The 27,147-nt window shown below is 43.5% G+C and overlaps 1 protein-coding gene across 1 annotated transcript; it reads left to right on the top strand.

Moving 5' to 3' along the window:
- On the top strand, positions 1–25,062 carry LOC143391125 (GTPase IMAP family member 8-like). The gene is made up of 8 exons (XM_077105110.1): positions 1–16; positions 10,953–11,092; positions 13,383–13,431; positions 13,633–14,472; positions 18,747–18,872; positions 19,075–19,082; positions 22,889–22,937; positions 24,182–25,062. The coding sequence occupies exons 1-8, from the start codon at positions 1–3 to the stop codon at positions 25,060–25,062; spliced, it is 2,109 nt and encodes a 702-aa protein (XP_076961225.1).
- The last annotated feature ends 2,085 nt before the right edge of the window (positions 25,063–27,147 follow it).

The following is a 27,147-nucleotide window of genomic DNA, read 5'->3' as shown; positions in this document are numbered from 1 at the left end:
ATGGGGCACACGGAAGGTGAGAGGGGCCTTTGGGCAGGTGGGAGAAGAGGGGTTGGAGGAGAAGGAGGAGGAGGAAGGGGAAAGAGCCCCGGGGCTCACTGCAACTGCTTCAGCTGCTGGCTCTGCTGGTCTGGGCTGCAGCTCTTTTATTTTGGCTCCTGTTTCAGAGCTTTCGGTCCATTGTCACCCCATGGCCCTGTGGCTTTGGGCTGTGATGGCACAGTACATTGTGGCAGGAACACATGGCAGAGAAGGCCTATTCACCTCTGGTGGCCAGGAAGCAGAGAGAGAAACAAGAAAGGGAGGGGGTCCCAACATCTCCTCATGCTCCCCATGACCTAACTTCCTCCTTCCAGTAGGCCCACCACCTCCCAGCAGCACCATAGGCTGGGGACCAGACCTTCAACACGTAAGTCTCTGGGGGACACTTTTCCAAACTATAGTATTCTTCCTCTGACCCTGAAAAATCTCATGCCCATTACATAATGCAAAATGCATTTAATCCATCTCCAAGAATCCCCAAAGTCTTAATAATTTTACCATTGCTCACACCTCCAATTTTAAGGTCTCCTCTGATTCTCAAGGCAAACTAGTTACAAGTCCCTGTAAAAACCAAAAGAACAGATTAAATATTTCCAAGATATATTTGCACAGGAAAAACAGTCCCCTCCCAAAAGAGAGCAATGCGTAATGGATCAAAACAAGACCAAAACCCAGCAGGGCATGTATTAACTCCTATAGCTTCATGTCTGGCACCCGGGGAACACAGTGCTGTGACATCTACTTCCACAGGCTTGGGCAGCCCCACCAGCCTGACTGCCTGAAGCTCATAAGGCCATTCTCTTGGGCTGGCTCTGCTGGCTGCCTGCAGCTTCCCTTGGCAGATCTTCCACATTCCTAACATCTCTAACCTCCTGAGGCCTCCATTGTAGCTTCAGTTTTACACATCACCCTGACTACGGGATTCTGACCCTAACATATATTACTGCCCTCCCAGTCTTTCCTTTAATCTTGGAGGCAGTCTCTACGACCCCATAACTCTTGATTCTGTATGCCTGCAAAACCAGCATCACACAGACAATGCTAAGTTTTGTCACCTGTGTGAACTGTCCCTGGATCTGCTCTCACTATGACTGCAGTGGCTTTTCTGAGTGCCCTGATGGCTGAGCATGGAGAAATAAACCTGGGGAAACAATGACTAGGCAGCCCTGTGCGAGCAGGGTTCCCTGGCACTCTCTTCTCACATAGTCTTTGAAATAATGTACACTTTTACATCCTTGGCCCTGTGATGAGGGGGGTAGTCTTGCTGATTCCTGAGATGCCCTCAAGATATATTTCCGATTGTCCTGGTACAAATTCATTGGCTTTTTATTCTTTCTCCTGCCTCTGGTTTATTTGTACAAATATTACAGGATGAAATCAGCCCCTGCAGATAGGGGGCTGGGGGTCACATCAGTCCTTCTGCCCTCTCATTCACAGACAGATGCCTTTACTATGGAGACTTTATGGGGATCTGGGCACCTTTGGGAACCTAGGTACCTTTGGGAGCCTGAGCTGGAGCCTAGGCCTTGATCTTTGAGTGGCAGAGCTTGCAGTCCTTAGTACTGTGGGCACAAGCATGCTTCCTGAGCTTGGGGTGGGCAGTGCATGCCAGTTTCTTGAATTACTTATATATTATGGATATTAATCCTTTATCAGATGAACCATTTGCAAATATTTTTTTCCCATTCTGTGGGCTTTCTCTTCATTCTGTCATTTGCTGTCAAAAGCTTTTTGGTTGGATGTTATCTCATTTGTCAAGTTTTGCTTTTGTTTGCTTTGCTTAGGAGTCATATCCAAAAAATCATATACTGTGCCAATGTCTTCAAGTGTTTCCCATAAGCTTTCTTCTAAGAGTTGTGGAATTTCATGTCTTTGATCCATTAGGTCTAACCACTGACTACTTAGGTCTTTGATCCATTTTGATTGGATTTTTGTACAGGGTGAGAGAAAGGGGTCAAGTTCAAATCTTCTCCAGGTAGAGACCTAGTTGTCCAACCAGGAAAGCTGTACTTTCCTCAATGTATGCTTTTCGTGTCTTTGTTGGAAACCAGTTGACTATAGGTTCTTGGGTTTATTTCTGGGGTTTCTATACTGTTCCACTAAACTGTGTGCCTGTTTAATCAAATACCATGCTGTTTGGATTACTATGATTTTATAGTATGTCTTAAAATTAGGTTTTGTGATACCTTCAGCTTTCTTCTTTCTGTTCAAGATTATTTTGGTTATTCAGGGCCTTTTGTGCTTCCATATGAATTTTAGGATTTTTTGTTAGTACTGTGAAGCATGTAATTGATGCTTTGATGGGAACTTATTGAATCATTAAATGGATTTGGGTGGTATGGACACTTTCACAATATTAATTCTTCCAATCCATGAACATGTTAGGCATTTCCATTTTTTGAGGGACCTTCATTTCCTTTCACATTCTTTCACTTCTATAGTTAAACTTATTTCTAGGTATTTTGGGTAGCTACTTGAGACACAATTTCTTTCATTTTAATGGATGATATAGTCAATCCCTAGACCTTGAATAGAGGTTACTCTAGCCAGGATCTGTAGTGTTAGGACTTCAGAGCTTATATCTTTTACAAAATACTGATCATTCAAGAATAATGGGCTGCAGATTGCAGCAGAAAACCTTCCAGAGGACACCCAGTATTTAAGGATTTGAATCGGTAACTCTTCTGCCCAGATACTTTGGTCTTTTTCAGTTCCTTTGACCTCTTGTATGTGTGCCGTTTCCTCTGCCTGACTACTATCTTGGTGGAAAATGTTTACTCATAAGAGAGGACTGATATTTCAGGGTGAGTGGGCAGCAGGCACATGTTTTGTCAGAGAGGAATTTCAGCATCATCAGATCATACAGGGTAAGATGGTTCTCTGCTCTCCCCGAGGACAGATATTGCCTCAGTAGCAGCCCTGGATCTTGTGGTTTACCTTTACATACTAAATTCAAAACAGTTATTTTTCACACTTGGCAAAACACCCCAAACCAAGTTCTTCTCAAGACATGGTTGAACTCAGAGAGAATAAAAATAAAAATGAAAGAAACTTTCTTGTAGAGTGGTTGGAGGGGAAAAAGGTTTTTTTGTTTGTTTGTTTGTTTTGTTTTTAATTACAGATCCAGAATTTATTTTATACCTTGTTTTTGTTTTTTTTTTTTATTTTTATGTGGTGCCAGGGATTGAACCCAGTGCCTCATGCATGCTAGGCAAGCACTCTACCACTGAGCCACAACCCTGGCCGGAAAAAGATTTTGACAAGGTTCTGAGCAGAAGAAAGAGAGTGGTTGAGAACCCAGTGAGATCACCTCAAAGGGTCAAGCCAGGGTTCCTCTCCAGCTCAGTTTGACCACAATTGCTCTGTTTGCATGCACTAAAAGGATGAGGTGGATGGAGAGGCAGAGGAAGCAGAGGGCCCCAATAAAGCAAGCAGAATTCACCTCATGTAAAGCACATGAGGGAGAAAGCTTTTTAATCCATAATTCACATAACACACATAACCCATCTCTGACTGCCGAGAGCCATAACCAAGTAAGAATGATGCATGGCATTTTTAGTTGAAAGGTGATGCCAGCAAGCCATTGAGATGATATGATTATGTTAAGATCTGCATTCAAATGGATATTAGACCCCTGCTGTCCGCCCAGACCTGCTACTTTGGAGCTCTAGTGGGACTCCCAGAGAGTTCCCCATGGTTGGGGAAGTGCGGTAGGAGGGATTTCTGGAGGAGGGATTTGGCTGCTGGTATAGTGTGGCCCCGGAAAACGCCGCATGTGTGGTTCATCATATTTCCCGGGAGAGTGGCATTGGCGGGAGTTTCAGAAATAAAGTTTGTTCCTGCTTGAGTGGCTCATGATTTTGTGCCCAGCCAGACTGCGGCATCTGACCATGACATAGCTCAGTCCAAACCTGCAGCAATTTTCCATTTTCAATAAGAAAAATTTCAGGATCCAAACATAAAAATAAGTCCCTGTACAAATCATCTACCTACATCTGCAACATTACTTCTGTACAATCAGACTTGTACAGAAGTCCAATTTAGGAGCTAGCCATCCTTGACTTCCTTTAGGATCCAGCCATCCTGGACCTCCTTTGGTTACCTGTGAGCTCCCTGCCATCACATTGTATATTCTGTTTCTTCTTCCTGGAAACACTTGTAATTCCACACAGAAGCTGGAACTGAACAACTAGAAACTGGCTGCTGTGGTTTATTTAAGGGGGTACATCAAAGGCAGGAATAAGGTTTCAGGGTGGAATCTTGCTTCATGGTGACTTGCCGTCAGCAGGCTGACTGGCATCTTGGCAGGTCACCCCCTTCTCAGAGGGGCTGTGCGGGACCTGGGGCAGAGCCTGAATAGGGTTCACAATGTCTCTGGGCAGTCCACCAGAGGAAATGTCCCCTGGAACTTCCCAGACACCAGATTCTCCTATTCGTTAGGCTGTGACGCCGATGTGATCCACACACGGGTGGCTCTCGACAGGGGTATATATTTTGTATCTGGCAAGTGAAGTCTCTCTCTCTCTCTCTCTCTCTCTCTCTCTCTCTCTCTGCTTCCTTATTATCATGAGAGCCACTTCCCTCCACCACTGTCTTCCACATGATGTTCTGCCTCACCTTGAGCCCCTAGGAATGGAGCCTGCTGCCTACGGATTGAGACCTCTGAAACTGTGACCCCCACGTAAACTTTTCCTCCTCTACAGCAGTTCTGGTTGGGTCTTTTAGTCACAGCAGTGAATAGGCTGACTAAAACAGTACATTTGAAAAAAGTCATGAAATTTTTATACATAAATTATAATGAATAAAAATCTTTAAAATCATGGTGAGAAGTGAACTGATTATATAAACTTTCCTGTGGGAGAATTATAAAAACTTGAAAAAAAATATATCTATATAAAGATACTGAAAGCATGTAAAAGTAGACAAATGACGAGAGTTTTTCTCAAAAAAAAAAAAAAAAAAAAGCCTGCAGGTATTTCTTTTAATATTGGGCAAAAAGGAGCCTTGCTTCTATTTAGCATTTAGTGAGCTCCTAACTAGCAAGGTAAGGAAAAAAATACAGGTTTGAGCATTAATAAGAAAGAAAAATAATTTTCAGACATATTATCAGAAGTAAAAGTAGAGCAATGGGTCTTAATACAAAAATCAACATTTTAAAAAGCTATGGCCCTTCTATAGTCTGACAACAAACAGAAAATTAAAATTAAAAAATAAATGCCAGAAAGCTTCCTTGTGAAATCAAAATGGCAAAACAAGGAGCAGAATTACACCCTCCTTGCCCCATGTGAAACAACCCAGAAAACAGGCAAGATGTGTAACATAATGGTGCTCAGTACACTGAACATCAGGTAACAAAAGAATCATCACTGAGAGTCAAAAACAAGGCAAGACCACAGCTGCCCAGGTTCCCCCTTGAGTTTCCCCAGCCACAGCACAGAGACAGAGAGTCTCAGTCCATGTGCGGACTGCCAAGGCCTCCTGACTCCTGGTGTTCCTGCTTTTATAGACACTCCTCACTTGAATGTGGAAGGGACCCACAGCCCACTTCTGACCTGCAGGCCGTGGCGGACCTGAAGGAATGCCACTCCAGTCCAAGTCCACCTGGCTTCAAGACCTGCTCCCTCTCCTGCTGGCAGGGGAAGCATCTCCACACTGAAAACTTCCTGTGGACAGGGCCAGTTGGCTAGGAACTGTAGGTGGTCTCTAAAACTTAAGTGTCACCTCCAGCGAAACAGCAGAGTCCTGCGTCCTAGAGCCACACAGAAGTGAATTCTGCCACTAACCGGAGGGTACAGGTCCTTTCCCAGCCATGCCATGCATAAGGCTTCAGCCTGGCAGCAGCCTGGAAAAACATGGAAGCAGGAAATGCAGCTAAGCTAAGCTAAACTGCTGACCCACAGAGATTGTGAGATAAAGCATGCTTGTTTGCGGTTGCTCTGTTTGTGGTGGTTTGTTCTGCGGTATTAAAAAACTAACGTGTAAAGGGGAGAGTCCAGCAGAATCCATGATTTGAGATGATGCTGCTGGGATTCTGGAAAGACAGAAGTGGCCAGAGTTTACAGAACAGAGTATGAAGAGAGGAGAGCACTGTACAGAAAGAGAACTCCAGACACCTGTGGAGAGGGCCCTGAGTCTTCAGTGCAGTACTGATCAGCATATGCATGTGATAAAACTCCCTGTGGTCAAGGAAAGAACACCCCAGGATGCTAAACCAATGAGAACAGACAGTACACCCCATCTTAACCAAAAGGCAGAAAGGTAAACACTCAAGAGTGTTAGAGGAAACAGTGTCCTGAACTTATGTGGGAGCAGGAAAGACTTCTGTCTTACCAAACGTAAAGGCTTATGGTTTATGGGGCATTGAGTAGAGTGCACAGAAGACCCAGGCCTCAGTGACAGGGAATAGTTAGTCCAAAATTGAAAATTTCTCAGATCTGCCTAAAAATCTTGAAAGCAAGGCCTAAAACATCAAACTATTTCCACATAACTCAATACATTCCAGGAAAAAAGTCCAAGAATATTTATAAAAGTACAAAAATATTTAGTACATATCAAGGTTGAAACCAGATGCCTGACATTAAATAAAATTACCAAACATGAAAAATAACACCGATTAATCAATAGAACGTGATATCAACCAAGATCTAAAAGTTAGCAGTCAAAGATATTGAAAAAAGTAATACAGGCGTGAAACATATGGTCAAACCATTAGTTAGGGAAACTAAAGACATTAAGAGACTCAAATTTAACTTCTGGAAATGAAAACATGATATAGATGTGAAAAGTACACTGCATAGAACTACTAGACTACTAGAAAAATAAAAACTTAGTGAATTTGAAGACAGAGCACTGCAAACATTTCAACAGAGAAAACATAGAGGAAAAAAACAGCCTCAATGGGTCAACCCTAAGTAGACCAATGTTCAAAAAAATGGACTCACTAAAAAGAAAATGTATTAATAGAAAAAATGTCCATTAAAAACAATGGCCAAAAATTATATAAATTAGAAAAGAACTATAAACGACATTCCCAAAAGGGTCAAAAAAATCAAGCAAATAAAACACAAAGAAATCTATGTAGAGGTACATTGTAATAGCTTGCTCAAAACTAGTGATAAAGGGAAAATCTTTAAAAAGCCAGGGATAATATATATCTTGCATTCAGAAGAAAAAGATAAAGTTGGCAGCATTTTTTTTTTCAGAATTAAAGTGAGAGAGCAGACCTGAAAAAACATCTTTAAAATATTGGAAGAAAATCTGTCAAAATTAAATGATCTTTCAAAATGATTTTTCAAAAATGAAAGCAGATATCTTTGCAGATTTACTAGAGATAAAAGAATCCATCACTAGCAAAGATGAGCTATTTAAAAAAACATTCAAGAAGGAGAATGATATCAGAGAGAACTTTGGATCTATACAAAGGAATTAAGATAATCAGAAATGGTAACAATGTGGATAAATATTTAGGATAGTTTTCTTATTAGTTAAATTCCTTTAAATATAATTGACTTGAAGCTATAATAATAATATAAAGTGAGATTTACAATATATGTAAATATATTATATGCAAGGATAGGACATAAATCAGAAAAGGAGAAATTATATTATTTAAATATGTATACCTCCACCAACTGGATTGCCTTGGGTAAAAAAAATCTATCTTCTCTGAATCTGTTTTCTCACCTGGAAAAGATAGACAATGAAATTATTATTTCAGAATTAAATGAGGTCATCAATGTAAAAGAAAATTATGCTCTATGTTCAGCAGTATATCACTTAAAAGTAGACTGAGGCCAGTTGAAAGTATTTTCCCTAAGCCCTAAGCCTACAGCTTCTCCCTGAAAGGAGTTTGTCCACACATCAAGCACCCCAACTTCTACAGCTCCTGTGTTTAATGGAATTCACTGGTAAAGCTCTGGGATCTGGAGTTTTATTTGTGGAATGCTCTTTCATTACAAATTCAATTTTTAAACAACACATATTAAAGCTGTTCTGATTTTTAGTATTTTCTCTTATGCTCATTTCGATAAGTTGTTCCTGTAAAGGAATTTGCCTTCTATATTAAAGTTATTCAATTTTTTGCATGAATTAATAAAATCTAATTATACTCTTAATAGATCCAAGAACTATAATATCTTTCCTCTTTGAATTCTGATATTGGTGATTTGTGCTTATCTATTTTTGGCTTGATCAGCCTAACTGGAGCTTTATCAATTTTTTAAAAACTTTACCGAGATCTAATTTTGATATTCCTGTATTGTATTTTCTGTATCCTATTTTTACTGTGTGTTCCTTTTTTAAAATAATATTTTAGTTGTTGATGGACATAATACCTTTATTTTATTTATTTATTTTTATGTGGTGCTGAGGATTGAACCCATGCATGCAAAGAAAGCACTCTGCCACTGAGCCACAATCCCAGCCCTACTGTGTGTTTTTAACAGTGTTTTTGCAGAAGTTTCTATTTTTATGAAATCCAGATTATCAATTTTAATCTCATGAACTTGCTGTTGGTGTTGTATTTTAAAAGTTATTGCAAAATCCAAGGTTACCTAGATTTTCCCCAGTATTATCCTCTGAGAAATTTGTAGTTTTGCATTTTACATGTACATCTATGATCCATTTTGAGTTAATAGTCTGGAATCACTTATTGCAAAGACCATCCTTTCTCCATTAAATTACCTTTGCTCCTTTGTCAAAAATCAGTTGTATATAACATAATTATAGTTACAGGTGGATTTAAGTCTATCATCTTGCTCCTCATTTTCATTACCTAGTCTTTTTTCTGTTCCTCTTTATCTCATTCTTTGGTATTGAGTTCTAAAAAATTATTTCCTTTTATCTCTTTTGGCTCTTTTTTTTAAAAAGTGGTTGCTGTAGCATCTGAAGTATTTATCTTTAACTTATTACTCTCTCCCTAGAATATAAAGCACACCACTTCAAATGAAACAGAATCTGATATCAATGTGCTTCCGTTGAACCCCTACCTTCTCATTTCATACTGACATTTTCACTTCTTCGTGTGTTAAAAACCTCACAATAACAGATGTCCGTATGTAGAATAATAAACTTGACCCCTATCTCTCACCCTGCACAAAAGTCAACTCAAAGTGAATCAAAGACCTAGGAATTAGACCAGAAACTCTGCAACTTTGAGATAAAAATATGGCCCAACACTCCAACATATTGGTACAGGAACCAACTCCCTTAACAAGACACTTAAAGCACAAGAAATAAAACCAAAAATCAATTAGTGGGATGGTATCAAATTAAAAAGGTTCTGCAAAGAACCTTTATTTATTCATAAATAACTAGAGCCTTCCTTCTATTTACTCATAGTTTTTTAAATTAGTGATATATATGCAAAATTCAATATGGTAACTTCATATATGTATATAGGATAGTTTGATCAATTTCATTCCCACCTCCCTGCCTCTTCCTATCCCTATTCCCTCCCTGTCTCTTCCTTTCTTCTACTCCTCTGATCTCTCCTTTATTTTCATGGAGTTACCTACCCCCAACCCCCATCTTATTTTGGCCTAGCTTCCACAAATAAGAGAAAACACTTGGCTCCTGACTTTCTAAGCCTGGTTTTTTTCATGTAGCATGATATTCCCCAGTTCCATCCATTTATCAGCAAATGCCACAATTTTATTCTTCCTTTTGGCTGAGTAAAACTCCATTATATATACATACCACATTGTCTTAATGTTTTATCTATTGATAGGCATCTGGTTCCATAACTTGCGCTATTGTGAATTACATTGCTATAAACATTGATGTGGCTGCACCCCTATAGTATGCAGATCGTAAAATGTCTTTTTTAAAATATTTTTTTAGATGTAGAGATCTTTTTAAAAATTATTTTTCAAGGTTAATTTTGCTGAATATAGAAATATTTGTGGATCCATTATTTTTCTCATCCCTTTAAACATATTTTAATATTTTTCTCGCTTGCATTTTTATTTCTTACAAAAAAAAGCAGCCATTATTTTTATGTTGTTCCCTTTTGTATAATGCGTCTTTTTTTCTGGTTGATTTTAAATTTTTATTTCTTTCATTCTTTTTTTGGTTTTCGGAAGTTTGACTGTAAAATGCCTGTGTTTATTTTTATTTGTTTGTTTTTCTACTTTAGATTCATGAAATTTTTTGAATTCATAATTGAGGATATTCATCAAATTTAAATATTTTTGTTCCTTTGATGTTCAAAATTTCTATCCCATCCATTCTTTTCCAGTGACTGCTTGATATTATTCCAGTGATTTTTGGTGCCATGTTAATTTTTTCAATTGTTTTCCTTTTTGTACTTCAGTTTGAATAATTTCCCTTGATCTGTCTTCAAATTTATGCATCCTTTCTTTGATGTCCAATGTGCTAGTAGGTCCATCCACTTAAGTTTATTTCAGATAGTATATTTCCTAGTTCAGAATTAATTCTTTGGGGTTTATATTCTGTCCCGAAATTCTTCATTTCTTAGCCCATTATATTTATTTTTCTGTGAATTTTTTATCATATTTATTATGATTTTTAAGTCCTTAACTGGTAATCCCACTGAATGGATCATCTGTGAATCTCATTGTACTACTTAATATTCTGATTCTTTTTTCCTGATTCTTCAGATGTCATATAAACTGTTCTTGTATTTCAGACAATAACACTGACCTCTGAAGTATGTGCTGCTCTCTTCAGTTTATGTCCTGGGGAAAGCAAGTTCATTTCTCTGATGATCAGAGTAATCACCCATTTGCTCTAAAATTTGAGTTAAAAACACTCAAGGCCATGCCTAGGTTAGGGCAAGATATTTGATATCCTTACCGTAGTCACAGCTGGAGGTAGATTTTGTAGAAGAAACATTGCAGACTCACCAGTGGATGGGAAATGCTTCTGTCTCTTTAAGTTTTCATCATCAGGCCCTCCCTACCTTCCTGAGCTCTGGGGTCTGAGTGACTTCTTCTGTGAGCTGGGCCAAAGGAGCTTCCTGTGCTCACATCAGAAGGGAAAGCAGGAGGTCCTGCTTCTCAGAGCCACTCCAGAGCCTGCACCAGGAAAGGTGAGCCTAAGTCTAGAGCTGGAGGGAGGAAGGAAGGACTGATCCCTGGGGAGGGTTCCTGCTGTGCTCCTGACTCTACTAAGCACTGTGCAGCCCACAAGGGCCATGTTTTGTCACTGTGCAGAGCACCCAAGGTCGTGCTCCCAGGTTTTAATAGATGCTCCGAATTCCAAATGGAGCAAGTTCAGAGAAGGTTGGGAGCATCTTCCCCAAGCACACACATTATGGGAATTATGGGAACTAAAACCTGTCTCTTCCCACGGTGAGTGCTGGATCTGCTTCCAAGAACAAAGCACAATTTAAAAGACATGAAACATCCCCAGGTTGTATATTCAGCAAAGGCAAAGGATATCCCTGTGGCCCGTGAGCAATCTAACCTTGGGGCAGCGCGTTACTATGTGGAAACCTGGGTACACCTGAACTCTCCACCTCACTGCCCACAGCAGGGGCCTTCAGGAGACATCTGAATCAGGACCTTGGTCTCCTAGCCCTCACCCTCAATGTCCCTTAAACATCTGTTCCCTAATTCAAGCTCTTCCCACTCCAGCTGCCGAGACACCTCAATTTCCTCATCTATACAATGAAAGGATTTGAAAAATAACTGATTTCCAAACTCTGAGTTATGGACTGACTACACCAGAAGGATCCCATTCTTTGAATCAGAATCTCTAATGGTGGGTGGGAGAAATGTGAATTTGGACAGAACACTAAAGTCATTTGAAAAACAAGTTTGGGAGGAAAGAAAATAATGAATTTTGAGGTCTCCTCAAGTGTTAAGAATATAGATTTGCACGTTTTATATTTGTGAATAATTAAGAACCACTTTCACCTCAGATGTCAGTGGGGCTTATTTCGCTCTTAAAAACTGTTTAAAATAATATCAACCCCATTTGAAACTCTGTGGAAGTCCCACTGGCCTGGGTCCCCTCCAACATGCTCTACCACTTTCAGCTTTATCAGAGACTTCATCATCAGCTAAATTCTTCATCTTGTTCTATAATCTTGTGGCTGTTTCTTCATTTCCTGTTGATTATAGGAGTTTGTGGATTTCTATATGCAATATAATTAGCCACACAAATCCTGTGGGCTGAACTTCAGTGGAGACCTTGGGAAGGTGGCCAGGGAGCTCCTGCAGCCTAGAACACCTTAGGGTTTGAACGCAGCAAATCCATTCTCATAGACCCTCAGCCAGAGGCAAGCTGTTCAGCCCTCTCTCTCTGCTCTCCTTTGTGTTGGTGCCCAGGGGACAGAACACACACCCTGCAATACCCAGGTTGGCAGGCATAAGGAGGCAGAATTTGAAACCATGGGGAAATGTAGATAGGAACTCTGAAAGAAACATGGGAGAGGATGGCTGGTCATAGGAGTGAGGGCACAGAGGGGGTTGAAACTGCCCTAAAGTCAGCTCTTTGTGGAGTAATTGAATGAGCAGGGATTAGCTGGAAATGAAGCTGGAGATACAGACTGAGGGAAGACCATGCATCTGTGCTCAGGGATTTGTGCGATCATGGAAACGTGACCAGAGTGTCCACTGTATGAAATAATGCTAGACTTGGGCATATCCCTTTACTTAGAAAACCTCACACTTAGTGATTGAGGGCAGGTCCCAGGCCCCCCAGCCACAGAACACAGGTAGTTGTGTTTGGACAAGGCAGGGCTTTGCCTGGAAGACAGCAGAAACTAACTCTGCAGGTAGGCTTGGGAGGTGACCGTCTTCCAGTTTCCAAAAGAAGGCTTCCCATTTTCTTCTTGCTCCTTCTCCAGTCCAACCACCCTAAAGTAGGTCAAAAGTCCCTTGGTAAACTTCCCAGTCCTCAGGATTTAACTAGGTGTCTTCTGGCTGCTGAATCCTCTGAGAATTTTTTATATCAGGAGCTCAAGACATTGACCTTGAATTATTATCTGGGAAAATTAATACCTGAGGCTTAGTATAAATTACAGAGTAAATGTGAAAACTTGCCTTTGGCTGTTTGCATTTGAGTCCCTGAAAAGAAAAACCCACCGAATGTTCTCATGGGTCTAAGCCACCCAGGTGCTGGCCCTTCTGTTGTTATTCTCCAAAAAGCATTAGCACAATTTACTATAACTCACAAAATGTACCTGCCTCCTCTCTGGACACCTGCCCCTCCCCAAAGCACACACCTGCATGTTCCCACCCTCACGAGCAAGGGCCATGTCTTGTAACAGTGACATCCTCAGTTCTTTGGACTTTACCTGGCACAACGAAAAGGTGGTCATGCTATTCAGAGGGATGACACGTGAATGAGCAATTCGTGTTTGGGACTTTCAGGGACACCTGAGAGGGTGGAAGATGGCAAGAGATGAAGAAGACCCCTACGGTAAGAACAGATCCCAGCAATGCATCCTGTGGTTCAGCTCAGGGTAAGAGGGGAGTGGGCTCACTCGTGATCAAATACACGTAAGCCCCAGAGGGGTCTCCAGCCTGGGCTGAACTGGCAAGGCCCTTGGCTGGAAAGCAGAGGAGCTGCCCAGTGGAAGTTGGTTGAACTGATGCCGGATTCTAACCCTTGGTGCTCCAGGTTCAGAAGACGACACCGGGTCCCGGCAGGAGCCTGAGCTGAGGCTCATCCTGGTGGGCAGGACGGGAGCCGGGAAGAGCGCCACTGGGAACAGCGTCCTGGGCCACAGGCACTTCCTGTCCAGGCTGGGAGCCACGTCGGTGACCAGAGCCTGTGCTGCTGCCAGCGGGAGATGGGACAGGTGGCGCGTGCACGTCATCGACACCCCCGACCTCTTCGGCTCCGACGTGCACAACACCGACCCCGAGTGCTTGCAGAGAGCGCGCTGCTACCTGCTGTCGGCGCCCGGGCCGCACGCGCTGCTGCTGGTCACCCAGCTGGGCCGCTTCACCGCCCAGGACCAGCAGGCGCTGCGCAAGGTGAAGGAGCTGTTCGGCCAGGCCGTGGTGGCGCGAGTCGTCCTCGTCTTCACCCACAAGGAGGACCTGGCCGGCGACTCTGTGCAGGACTACGTGCGCTGCACGGAGAACCGGGCCCTGCGGAAGCTGGTGGCCGAGTGCGAGGGCCGAGTCTGCGCCCTCAACAACCGCGCCACGGGCAGCGAGCGCCAGGCGCAGGTGGAGCAGCTGCTGGGACTGGTCGAGGACCTGGTACGCATGCGCGGGGGCGCGCACTACACCAACCAGGTGTATCACTTGGCGCAGGCGCTGCATGGCGCTGACCCAGAGGAGAGGCTCCGCAGGGTGGCCGCGATGCTGGCGGCTGGCGTGCAGAGGCCCCTGGGGATGAGGCTGCTGGAGGGGCTGTGGCAATGGAGGAAGTCCCAGAGGACCTGCTGGAGACTGGGCCTGGCCCTCCTGCTGGGGAGCGCTGTCCTGGTCTATGCACTGCTCTTCCGGAGTTCATGAATGACCTGAGAGACAGAGATTGCAAGCCTTAAAATTTGTGGTAACTTAGCAATAAAGGAACCGAATGCTTAAGAGTTCAAGGGGAATATTAAAACTTCATTCCAAAGGAATCCAGAATTTTAGTGACATGAAAACTTTGATCACTATCAACTTTGCAAAGGCTCAAATCTCACTTTTAAGTCTCCTTTTTAACTATATGTATGAAAATTTTAAAAATAAAGTTTTCTAACTGAAAATCTTCCTTAAGACATTTTCTTCATCTTGCTGAATTTTTCTTGTCTTACAAAATAGTGAAATGACCCATAGCTTGCACAGGGGACAAATGCATGGCCCTGGGAAAACAACATTTTTATTTGGGGATTTTGGTTTGTTCTCCCCCCCTCCCCCCCGCCCCCAGTGCTTTCGCCTTAGAGTTGGTCCGTTTTGACTTCTTTTCTTCCCAAAGAAATAACTTGCCTAAAACTGTGCTTCTTACATATTTTTTACCATAATGCATTTTAAAAGCTTTACCAACACTTCCACATACTCATATTTAATGTGGTTAATGTTGACAGCCTCTATTTCATTTTTTAATGCCAATAGCAAGGCAAATGAAATACCCTGGTCTAAAGAATGCATTTGGGGGCACTTACTCATTGTCTTTCATTTGCATATGCCTTGTCCCTCTAATGAGATTGTGGATGCCTTAAAGGAAAGGTTTTTGGTCTGCTTCTGGCAAGTTCTATCTGGACTTCCACTCACCAGGCCTCTTATGGTGTATAGCCTCAGAAGAAAATGGTAAGTTTAGGACACATCAGATATTTAGCATAGGATTTATGGCATCTCTAAGTCTCCCTCCACCCTTGGGTCTGCTATGGGCTCAAACAGCTGCCCAGTGTCTTGATCTGGGCATTTCTGAACCCTCACCTCCACCTCTTGGATTTGCCCTCAGAGGACCTCTGCTCCTGCTATGGAGCATCTTGGGCACGTTGGCCTCTTTGCTCACCCTCATCTGTCTCCTCTTAAACCTAAAAAGAGTAGCCAATGACCTTGCCCAGACACAAAGGAAACAAAGATACTGATAAAACAGAAATGCCTGTGTTTTATACTGGGCCTGCTCTTTAATTTTTAGAAGAGCACGCTGAGCTGGTCAGGGCATGGATTTCCTTCCCTTCCCAGTGTCCAAACTAGAACACCAAAGTGCATCTATTGATAGCAAAACTGACAGAAGAATGACGGCCCACCTAATACAGGATGTCTTCACCTGACCTCTTTGGGTTTAACTTATTTACCTGTAAGCCCAGGCATTTGATTTGCAGGACATCTATTTCTTTAAAAGGATTATTTATACCCCACACACTGGGCCCACTCAAGAACTTCTGCAAGGAAAAAAAAAACATTTAGAGTGAATGTAGACAAGGAAAAGAAACCAGACTTCAATATTTTGCTTCAGCCCCTCCTAACTCTGATTGGAAGTTCCATGTCCACATTTCCTGCTAGTCTTGTTCAGGGGGACTTCCTATCCCAGGGCCAGAAGAGGCACGAAGGGGCAGAGGGACATGATGGGGGAGAACACGCATGAACAAAGTGTTCAGGGACCACAAGTAACTCATTTGACTGGTCTAAGGGTTTTCCCAGGATGTTGGACTTTTAGTGGTAAATTCAGTCGTGTTCTGGGTAAGTTGGAAGGGTTGGTCCTCCTAGGACCCCAGCACAATGGCTCAGGAGAAAACATTAAATGCTGCACTTCCTCTCTGCCTGGCTTCACCTCTTCCTCTATCGGAAGAAAACCATTATCAATCATTTTCATCTTAATTTCTGTCTTGAATAGGAGATTCGAGGCATAAACCGAGGGCCCCTTGGATCACTCTAAGTGGTTAGGGAAGATGGATGCTCAAAATGTCCCAGAGATGTGGCTGTGACTCCCTGAGCTCAGGAAAGCTGATTCTCACCTGGCAAGCATTCATCCACCCTGAATGCCTACTGCACTCAGGCCTTCGGAACCTCAAGTGCCCAGAGCATGCTGACAACTGAGCATGTTCGGTGCTTTCCACCCAGAGAGTCACATGAGGAGCACTGGTGGCCAGCATGGGGTAAAGACCTTCTGCCATGACTGAAGGAGGCTTGGATAGAGGAGAACTTGGAACACAAAGAAGCAGGTGGAGAGTGATTTCTCTCTGTTCAGGCTGAAAGGGGATTGACTTTAGTGTCACACAGAACAATTGTTGGGAAAACGGTCATTTCTAGGTGTCCATGGTTTCCCATAGTTTGTTGCAGATCTGAGCAGATGAATGTCAGGAAGGTGTGGAAAAGAGCACAATGTCTCCTCCTGGAACCTTCATGTCTGGATAGCTGCATGCACCTGTCTAAATCTCTATCCTAAGAGTAGCCTGCTAAGATTGCTGTTCTAGAATTAACTACAGAAGGAAGTGAAGGAACTGTTGGAGCATTTACTAGTAGGTTTTATTCATTTATTCAATAAGTGTTTTTGAGCACTTTTTAGGGCTAAGCACCTTGACTTAAAGATAGTCACTGACCTCAAAGAACCCGTGGTTCATCTGGGAGACTGCTAGCAGTCAGTTAGTACATTTCCTCATTGGCTCTCTGGGGCTCTCTGAGTTAGGAGCCCAGGAAATGCTAGAAATGAACACTGAAGACTTCTAGAGAATAGGAAAACTAAACCAAAAAAAAAAAAAAAAAGAAACAATGATAATTCCTCCTGATGGAAAAGACAGCAGAGAAGAATTACCTCCTCCCTTCTTAGAGCATTGTTTAAAAATAAAACTTGTAATTAACTGTTGATTCTTCCTCTTTCTCTGCCCCTTTGATATTAAAAAAAAAAAGGTTTTTTTCCCCCTGTAGTAGGGATTGAATGTGGGGGTCTGTATCACTGCACTACATTCCCAGGCCTTGGTAGCTTTATCTTTTTAAATTTTGAAACATCTTGCTAAATTGCCTAGTCTGGCCTCAAACTTGCCATCCTCCCACTCAGCCTTCCTAATCACTAGTATTTGGGGTGCCTGTCACCAATCCTGGCCTTTTAAAAGTTTTTGCCAATTTGAAGAACTAGCACCTGGGAGGCGTCTCTGTGAAGGCAAGCGTTGAGGAAGATGGCATACCCCATCTCCCTATCTCCCTGGGAAAGCAGGAGCCTAACTTAACTTAGGTGGGGGGCTAAGTTGCTCAGTTTCCTCTCTCCAGCTTGTCATACGGGTAGAAATTTATTTTCCTCTGGATAAAGGCAATTAGCCAACACACAAGCTCACCAGGTGACCTTTATTAGTGTTAAAGGATGCTGCCACACTCTCACTTGAGGATTAATTACAGCTTATCTGGAGAACACACGTCTCATGGGTGGTATCTGCTTGGCTATGTGACCAGGTAACATCTGTGACCAATCTCTCAGTGGATTACCTGCGATGTGCATCACATTCTGGCTTAATGCTTATGTGTAATAAAGCTATTCTCTTTCTCGCCCACTTTCTTGGGGATGTTTTCTGGGTTGACAGGAAACTTTTATTTTCCCCATGAAATCTTGGATAATGATCATGATGTGACTTTAAACCTAATTTCAAAAGCCAACAGAAAGGAAAGAAGGTGGGGATTCTCTGTCGTATGACAGCCTCCACCTAAATCCATTTTGTATTCTCAACCCCACTGTGTGAGGTCATTGCTTTATGATGGTTGCTTAAACTTTAAACATGCAATCATTTGGAAAATAGACACTCTAGAGCCCTGCTACCAGCCCCGCCCAAATAAATGCCCAGACACACTGGAGCCTGTGCCTAGGGTTGGCTCTGTCACGTGGCAGAGAAGAGGCAGCCAGCCCACGTGGTTTGCTGCCAGGGGCTCACCCAGGTTCTCCAGAACTAGTAGGGTCTTTCTGCTCCTGGGTAGCAGGAAGATTCCAGAAATTAGAGCCAGTGAGAAGGGGCCCAGGGGTGTGAGGAGGCAGAGGCACAGGTGCTCACCATGGATGCTGGGGTGCTGGAGGTAGGGCTGTAGCTCCAGCACTTCCCAGACATTGGGGCGGGGGTGCTTTTCTGAACCTGGGGGAGGGGAAAGGCTGTGTCATTCCCTCCAAGACCTCTTTGCTCCAAATACTGTTCACTTTAAGAGTCACAAAGAGGAAATGGGAGGGGGTGGGCGGCGGGTGGCCCTCGGGCAGGAAGTGCGGGGTCAAGTCACTCATTGGCTGGTCCCAGAGACCTGCTTTCACTGGGTCTCCAACAACCCCAGCGAGTTCGCTGGGAGCCCGAGCGCGCCATCCTCCCGGTGTTCCTGCAGCTGGGCGGAGGGTTCCGCTCGCCCGGGCTGCTCCCTACCGCGTCTGGCTCAGCGCAGCAGGTGCCCTGGCTCTGCTGTCCTTCGCCTTCTGGAGAGGAACCTCGCGCTCGCTGACCGCCGCCCGCGGTAAGGAGGCAGGTTGACGCTCAGGGATGCTCTAGGGGCTGAAGGACCATGGATTAAGTTCTAACTTAGAACAAGAATTTGCAAAAGCTCTCGTCCTTCTGGGTCCCCTGGCCAACGAAGCAGTGCAATGGAGTGAGCATCGTGGACAACGGCAGCCGGAGAGCTGTGGGACACCAGCCTAAACCTTCCCCCTTGTCCACAGGCCGCCTTGTTCCGTGGCGTTTGCTCAGGCTTGCTGCCGGTTCCCTAGCCCACTCCTCCTGAAACCCGGGGAACAAAGCTGAGCCGTCCCCTCATCCTGCCTGACAAGTGACATAATGGAAGCTCCCAGAGGGCCCAGGGCTTCCCCAGGCTTCCTTAAGGGTGGAGGTTTAGTTCTGCAGTTCAGCCTCCCACTTCTCAGCCCACCCCGACCTGGCAGGCACCTCCTTCCAGGAGTCAGATGGCTTCTTAGGGCTCCGCGGAGCACACAAGACTCTTCAGTGGACTTGACCTTGCTCTTCTCAAAACCTTGACCTTGATCTTCTCAATACCACCTCATTGCCCTCCCCCATCCCAAGTCCCTACACCTTTGCTATGATACTGTAGTGTGTGAATCTAAGACAACGGTCCCAGATTCAGGGCACATGTGAAGAGTCCCTTGGTCAGCTAACCTGTGCGAGAAACGCCTCTTGGAATCACAGTGACAGACCTGTCAACCAGTGATTCTCATAGTGGAAACGTAAGGATCAGGCAAGTTCATACGAATGAAGCAGGCAGAAAATAACAATTGTTTTGAATCTTTCACAAAATAGCATTATTTGATAAATTATTTGCATTATTTGATAAATGGGTATCAAGGTGATAAAATCAGGACCATGCAATTTTCAATTCAGAATGACTTTATGATCATTTGCTTCAACCTCCTCCCTAAGCTGGACCCTCCTGCTGCCCCTTATCAGTTGCTGCTACTATTTTGCCCACATACTACCTGCCAATCTCCATGAGTCCTTGTCCATTGTTAGGGAAAAGTTGTGGGATTTTTATTGGGGGGAAGAAGTCTCTCTATTCTCAAACCCCCACACACATCCCACACACACACTCACTTTTGTCTGCTCTGCTGGCCAATAGGCTTCACATTCCTTCAGGTCTACCATGTGTCCACAGACTTCTCCTAAACTTGACTCGGTTCCTTTCCTTCTTCTCTATGTCTCCTTTAACATCTCCATCAGTATCCCTCCTGACTCACCTCTGGACACTTCGTCATTTGTTACTCTGTGCCAAAGACTATTCCCCCATGGGACATACATCTCCCCTAGCAACCTGAACCACTCAAAAGCAGGTACAGGAGAACCACTCAAAAGCAGGTACAGGAGAACCACTTTTGCTGCACTTTGAATGATGTAACATTTTATTGGATTTTGTGACAGCCTCAGGACACCATTTGGGTCACACTGAGAAATACATCTAGAAAAAATACCAGATTGTTTCAAACTAAAAAGTTTCAACGCAGAACAACTCCTGTCCCTGAATTTTTTTCTTTGAATTATTTTAATTCAAATTACTTTAATTATTAGTTTTGATTATTTTAATTATTTTTATTTAGTTAGCTTTGTAAAAACATACAATGAACATTCTGCAATACAATTCTGTGTTGGTTTTAGAACAGGCTGGAAGCCTGTCGATATCAATTTGTGTCCTGACCTTGCATGTTGGTATTACATCCAGGAGGCTGCTGACTCTTCTGGAATTTGTTCATCCTCTCCCTCTCCCTCCCCACCTCTGCTCCTGTCTCTCCACTAAGAAATCATAAAGAATACACAGGCAAAGGAGTCACTTTGAGGATTTAGTTTCATGACAAATATGCGGTCATTTGATGCTTTTTCCTAAGATTTTAATAGAAATTTTAATACGAACCTTAGTCACATCACAGGGAACATAGGAGAAGAGTTTTTACAGTGGACATGAAAGGAGTCTGAACATTATAAATGGCCACACAGAGATGAATCAGGATGATGAAGTTCATCATCAACATCACCTCCACAGTCAGTGTCCTCATTACATAGATAGGTAAAAATAGTGTCAGAGAATTGGGGCATTTTTAGCAAAAGCCAGGATATAACTTACCAGAGACGAGAACAGTATGTGTAGGAGAGGGTGATGAGGAAAAGGCTCTTCTCTGGGTGCAAGGAAAGAAAGGAAGGGAGGAGAGGGGAAGGGAGAATGTGGGGAAGGGATCAGAGTACGTTCAATGGCTCTAATGTATTTGATAACAGAAAAATGGGTGGTTTCCTCTAATGAGGGACAAGAAAATCCATTGAGTGAATAGTACAATATGTAAAAGATAAAATAATAGGAGTAACTTAAATATAAAATCAACTATGAAAACTGTTTTGAATTCAACAGTAATCAGTAAAAGACAAATTTCAACCAATTGAGACATCCTTATTTCTGCTCAGAAGGGTGATAAAAATTAAGTGTAACATCACTAATTGGGGAAAAATTGGGGAATTTTTCATGTGACTGATATAAACATGAATTAGCACAACCCACCCAGAGTCATATTTGGCAATATCTACCCAGTTGAAAAGGTATACCCCATATAAATTGTTAACACCCGTGTGCAAAGAGTGTCTATGCAAATTCTTTTGCAGCATCATTTGTGGTAGCAAGCAAATATTTCAGAACAGCCTAAGTGTTTGTTAACAAAGAATTGGATAAAATGTTACCAAAAATCTGTAAAAGTATAAAATACAAAACCAGTATTGTGAGTTCTGACAGATGCACATGTATACAGAAGTGTATATATACAAATAAGAAAGACTTATAAAGACCTTGGAGAGGTCTGATGGTATGACTCAGTGGTACAGCATTTGCCTAGCATGCCTGAGGCCCTGGGTTTGATTGCCAGCATTGAAAAAAAAATCCCAGAATATTGATTGCCTCTTAAAGACAGAAGGAGGAGGAAAGAATGATTAGAGATTAAAAAAAGAAAAAGAAATGGGAAATATATCTATGATGTTTTAATTTCTCAACCAAACAGAATAGCTGCGGTAAAAATTATTCATTGCAAATGGTGAATATTTGTTTTATTATTCTGTGTATTTCCCCACTCAAAAAGTTTGTTTCACAACTCAGCCATCTTTAAAACTGAGCAAATAAAACATAAGATAAGAGTTGATCCTCCTAGTAGCATCTCATCATCCATCCTTCTAATGTGTGCTCACTTTTCCCTAACATGAAAAATGTCAGTGTTATGCCTCATCTGAATGAAGAATTTATACCTGTGCTTATGCCAATTTCTGGTTAAGCCTATTGGGTTCCAAAATGGTAATTATTAGGAGACCAATCAGGAAAGACATTTGACTAAAAATTAAGTGGGAAATATTTTGAATTGGTCTCTAATGTTGATTCTTCCCCTTCAGCCACAGCCCCATCATCTTTCCACCTGTCGCTGGCGGGGAGCCCTCATGCTCCCTACCTTCGAATCCCTCATCTCTCATGGGTCCTTGGAGAAGTGCCCAGTCCCCAGGGCCACCCTCCCACTGGAAAGTGCCTTTCATGTGCCCCTTTCTCACGGGGATATTCATCTAATGGAGTTTCCAGGTTTGAAAATTCCCAGTATTCAAACACATCAGTGTTAGTTGCATTGTTTTGTCTAGTCTGCAAGTTTGCCTACATTGGTACCAGTAAAAAAAAAAAAAATGCCCCACTCCTCATTCACTGAAGAATGCTTTCTTCATTTTGTGGCTTTCGGTTTTGAGAGCGATAATCAACTGATTAGGTTTTAAAAACATTTCCTGTTTTGCTGCAAGCTAAGGAGAAAAGCAACAGAGCACCGTGTTAGAATAACCCAGCATTGTCTCCTGTGTGCAAAGCACTTATAGATGCTTTCGAATAAATATAAGTTAGAAAATTAGCAATGGAAAGCACTATCTAAGGATAATAACTCTTAAGTTAATAATTGTTCAGAATCGAGGTGCATACCAGCTCATATATGGACACCACCTTTTATTCCTTTCCTGTTTTTGTTCCAGAAAAGAATGGAAGAGTTTCAGAAAAGCAGATATGGGACTATGAATAAAGGTAAGAAAGTCTGGAAGCTCTAAAGAGCGTCAGTCTTTGGGAGAGTTGCTCTTGCCTCCCTACCTGTAGCCCATCCCCCAAACAGGGATGGAAACCCCGTTATTCTAGACTGAAGAAGAAAAGGGCAACTATCCTTTGTTCCCTACCTCTGTAGTCCTCTTGTGCCTGGCCCACCATTGTCACCAATCACACACTACATGGTGTGACACTGTCCCTGCACAGCCTGTGGAAGAAATGAAACTCAGGCCAGAGGTTAAAGGGTTGGGAATTGAAGAACATGGTTTCTCTTGCCCTGGTTCCTCTCACTGGAAAAAAGTTCCCCATAGAGACATAGTGATTGATTGATTGAAACACCCCCAGAATACATAACAAAAGGAAGACTCAACATGGCATAGAAAGAACGGAATAATCAATTTTAGGTGCCTAAAAAGGAGGTTGAGTTGATTTGGGTCTAAAGAACTCTAGACATCTCCAGATTCTCACCCCCTCCAATATTGAAGATTTAGCTCTTGGCTCAGAGCCATCATCTCCTACACCACTTTTGTTATAATTTCCTGCATTTCAATGAACCAAATAGATGGTCTTTCTAGCACTTGTGCTTCTGATGGTCTTATCTTCTTTAGCCACCCATTCAAGTGTCATCTCCTAGATTTTGAACTAACATTAACTGTGACCCAGGAGGTGGCAATTTGAGATGATGAATCATATCAAATTCAAGAACCTCACTTCCCCCAACAAATAGACACAGGGATGTTCATCTGGCAGTGGTGGTGGTCACTACAGCTCAGCCATCTTAAGGTCCAGGTGAGGGCACTGAGCTCATCTATGCTATATACCTGGGAACTTGTGCATGAGAGAAGTATACTTGGGCTTCTCATCTCTGCATCCTTCTAAACTCACATTTATTTAATAGCCAATGCCCTCTGGCCTGCCCTAAGCACCATTCAGATAAAAGCATAGGGACCACTCCCCCCTCCCCCCCCCCAAGAAAAATCATCCAGATGAAGTGCGTGGAGCAGCTCCTTAGTGTGGCACTTCTGGCCCCTGGCTATGGGTCAAGCCAGAGTCCCAGCTGGGCATCTTACAATTCAAGAACCGGTTAACATTGTAGGCACACATTTGGATGCATTTAAATATGCCTATGTGTCTGCGAAGGATGTCCTTAGCTTGTGAGAGACTCCCATGAGGGTCCATGGTCTGAAAATCACAACTTGGTAGAGCACAGCTCCCTATTTTTTTCACAGGTGAAATAGAAGAGATCTGCTTTGCAACGGCGGCCTCATTGAGGATCCTCCTGGTGGGCAGAACAGGCAGCGGGAAGAGCGCCACAGGAAACAGCATCCTCTGCCGGCCAGCCTTTGAGTCCAGGCTGGCCGCCCAGTCGGTGACCAAGGCCTGCCAGGGGGAGAGGGGCACGTGGAATGGGAGGGACATCCTGGTGGTCGACACGCCCTCCATCTTTGAGGCAAAGGCCCACAAGCAGGAGATGTACAAGGACATCGCAGACTGCTACCTGCTGTCTGCCCCAGGGCCCCACGTGCTGCTCCTGGTCACCCAGCTGGGGCGCTTCACGGCCCAGGATGCGGTGGCAGTGAGGAGGGTGAAGGAGGTGTTTGGGACCCAGGCCATGAGGCACACGATCGTGCTCTTCACCCACCGGGAAGACTTGGGCGACGAGTCTCTGGACCATTACGTGGTCAACACGGACAACCTCGGCCTGCGCCGGCTGCTGGCGGAGTGCGGCCGCAGGTACTGCGCCTTCAACAACCGCGCGGCGGGCGAGCAGCAGCGCGCGCAGCTGGCCGAGCTCATGGCGGTGGTGGAGCAGCTGGAGCGCGAGCGCTCCTACCAGGGCGACCACCTCTTCCTCCCCGGGCCGCGGCTGCAGCCAGGCGGGGGCGCCGGCGGCCCGGAAGCCTATACGCACTACCTGGCCGAGGTGAGGGCGCAGATGGACAGGCAGAAGCAGGCGCTGCGGAAGGAGGAGAGGAACTGCAAGGTCAAGGCGATCCGCAGAGCCGAAAACTGCATGATTCCTCGCTATGTAATATCTGCCCTTTTGATTTTATGCGGTGTGCTTATTCTTGTCATTTTAATGACCTTTTATATTAATCGCGAGAACTGAACATTTTCAAGTGATTTCCCCCAGAGCCACCATCATGGTGTGGCATTTTCTTGCATATGGTAATTAATGTTGGAGAACAGACAGCTGCAAATGGTGGGAACAGGAAATTAACAGAATAATTCTGTTAAATGGGCCCACTGTGCTGCCCCCGGCCCCCACCGCATGCTTTTCCAAGAAGCAATTTACCTGAAGCTCTGCCTGGCCTAAGTAGACAGGCTATGTCACATTTCTCAGCAAACTACCTGCCATCTGCGGAGAAATGCAGGTGATAAACCTAGCCTAATTCCCTCTTAAGATCAGGAGCCATCTTGTCCCAATTTATAAAGGATTCATTTCTGTTTTCTGTAAAACAGAATTTCTGCAAATAGGATTTCTGTATAGCCTGGCCATAATTTGATGTTGTAAAGCTGCTTGGAATGCCTGCCTGTGCCTTGAACTCACCCATTTAGGAGGCACCACTAAAGTTAACTAGCCTTTGTGTTATGCTTGTCAAAATTTTGTAATCTGTAAGTTCTCAAACCCCCTTTGTGTAACTTTCTGTGCTATAAAGCTGTACTCTTGGAGAGCTGGGGGGTTGTCTGTGGTTCCACGGTTTGGGGGAGAGACAGCCTGGCTGGTCAAAATAATAAGCTTGCTTTCATTTTATTTTAATTGGAGTTGGTGGTCTTTTCTTTGTGTCATGGTCTAACACAGGCCTGAAATAATGTCTATAACAGGAACACAAGTTAACCTGAAGGGGGAGACTTTTGTGATCTTTTTCACAGACCAGATCCCACAACTTAGGGAGATAGGATAATTTCTCCTAACCATAAAATCTGTGAGAATTTGTGGTTAAGAATCCAATTAGAACCCTAAGTATATGTATGAAAACACACATGGTGTAACTGTACTTTGTGTTCAACCAGAGACATGAAAAATTGTGCTGTATTTGTGAAATATCAATACAATTGCATTCTGCTGCCATATCTAGCAAATTAGAATAAATAAAATAAAATTTTTTTTAAAAAAAAGAATCTAATTAGAACCAGTCAGCAGGGCTCTAGCCATGACCTAGAGCTGTCATGGATGTGGGGACTTGAAAGTTTGATGTCATCCTGCTGTCTGTCAAAAGTGAAGAGGTGGGACTCTCTGAAAATGTCGCTGGGATCCTTAATAAAACTAGGGTGCAGGAGAGGCATGCTGTCCCTCTCCTCTCTAAGAGGATCCACTCTCTCCCTTGAGAGTGTTCCCTTCCCCTTTTCCTGTCCCTTCTATAAACCCATGCCTGTTTCTTTGAGCAATATGTCTGAAATCTTTCCAACTTGATCGCAAGAATCAGGGTTTCAAAGGTGGGGGTCTTTGCACTGCCTCAGTTTCCCAGAAGGTCCAGCAGTTTTAGGTAATTGAAACCCAAAGGAGTGTTGTTTTGTTTTGTTTGTTTGTTTGTTTGAGAGAGGAGTTGGTTAAAAATCATGAGGGTAAATGATGAACTATCCGGAAGCCACCATGAAATACCTGCAGGCTTGAAGGAAGAAAGGTGCCTGGAGTGTGAGCCTGTGGGAATGCCTTGTTCCTGGGCTCCAGTTTCTATATTGTGATGTCAGGAGGAGAAGCATGTTATTTCTTATTTTATTCACAATCATATCCCTACCACATTACCAGCTGCAAAAGTTGATGACTTGTCACCTCTCTGCACCCCTGAGTGAGGAGACGATGAGGGCAGTCTGCAGAACAAACCAGGGGGTTCTGGAGATGTGGAAGGGGCTGGAGAAAGGGGGCAGGAGCAGGGAGTAGAGTGAAGGATCACAGCAGCAGGATGGAGCTCACCAGGGAAAGTAGTTCACAGCAGGAAATACAGGCACTGGAATATCCCAGAGCAGGGGCTGTGATGGACCAGAGAGAAAGTATCTTGGGCTCAGTGGGCTATATGGTAGATATTACAACTACTCAACTGTCCTTGTATGAAAAATCCACTGTGAACAAGAGGCTGCATCCCATAAAACCAATGAACACTGAATTTTGAACTTCATGTAATTTTCATGTATGAAGAACAAGCAGTATTCTTCTGACTTCTTCAACCGTTTAAAAATGTAGTTGGATGTGATG

This window comes from Callospermophilus lateralis, chromosome 1 (assembly GCF_048772815.1).
Source record: "Callospermophilus lateralis isolate mCalLat2 chromosome 1, mCalLat2.hap1, whole genome shotgun sequence".
In the NCBI taxonomy this organism is placed as follows: Eukaryota; Metazoa; Chordata; class Mammalia; order Rodentia; family Sciuridae; genus Callospermophilus; species Callospermophilus lateralis.
The sequence above is the reverse complement of the archived record's forward strand: the minus strand, read 5'-3'. Positions and strand labels throughout refer to the sequence as shown.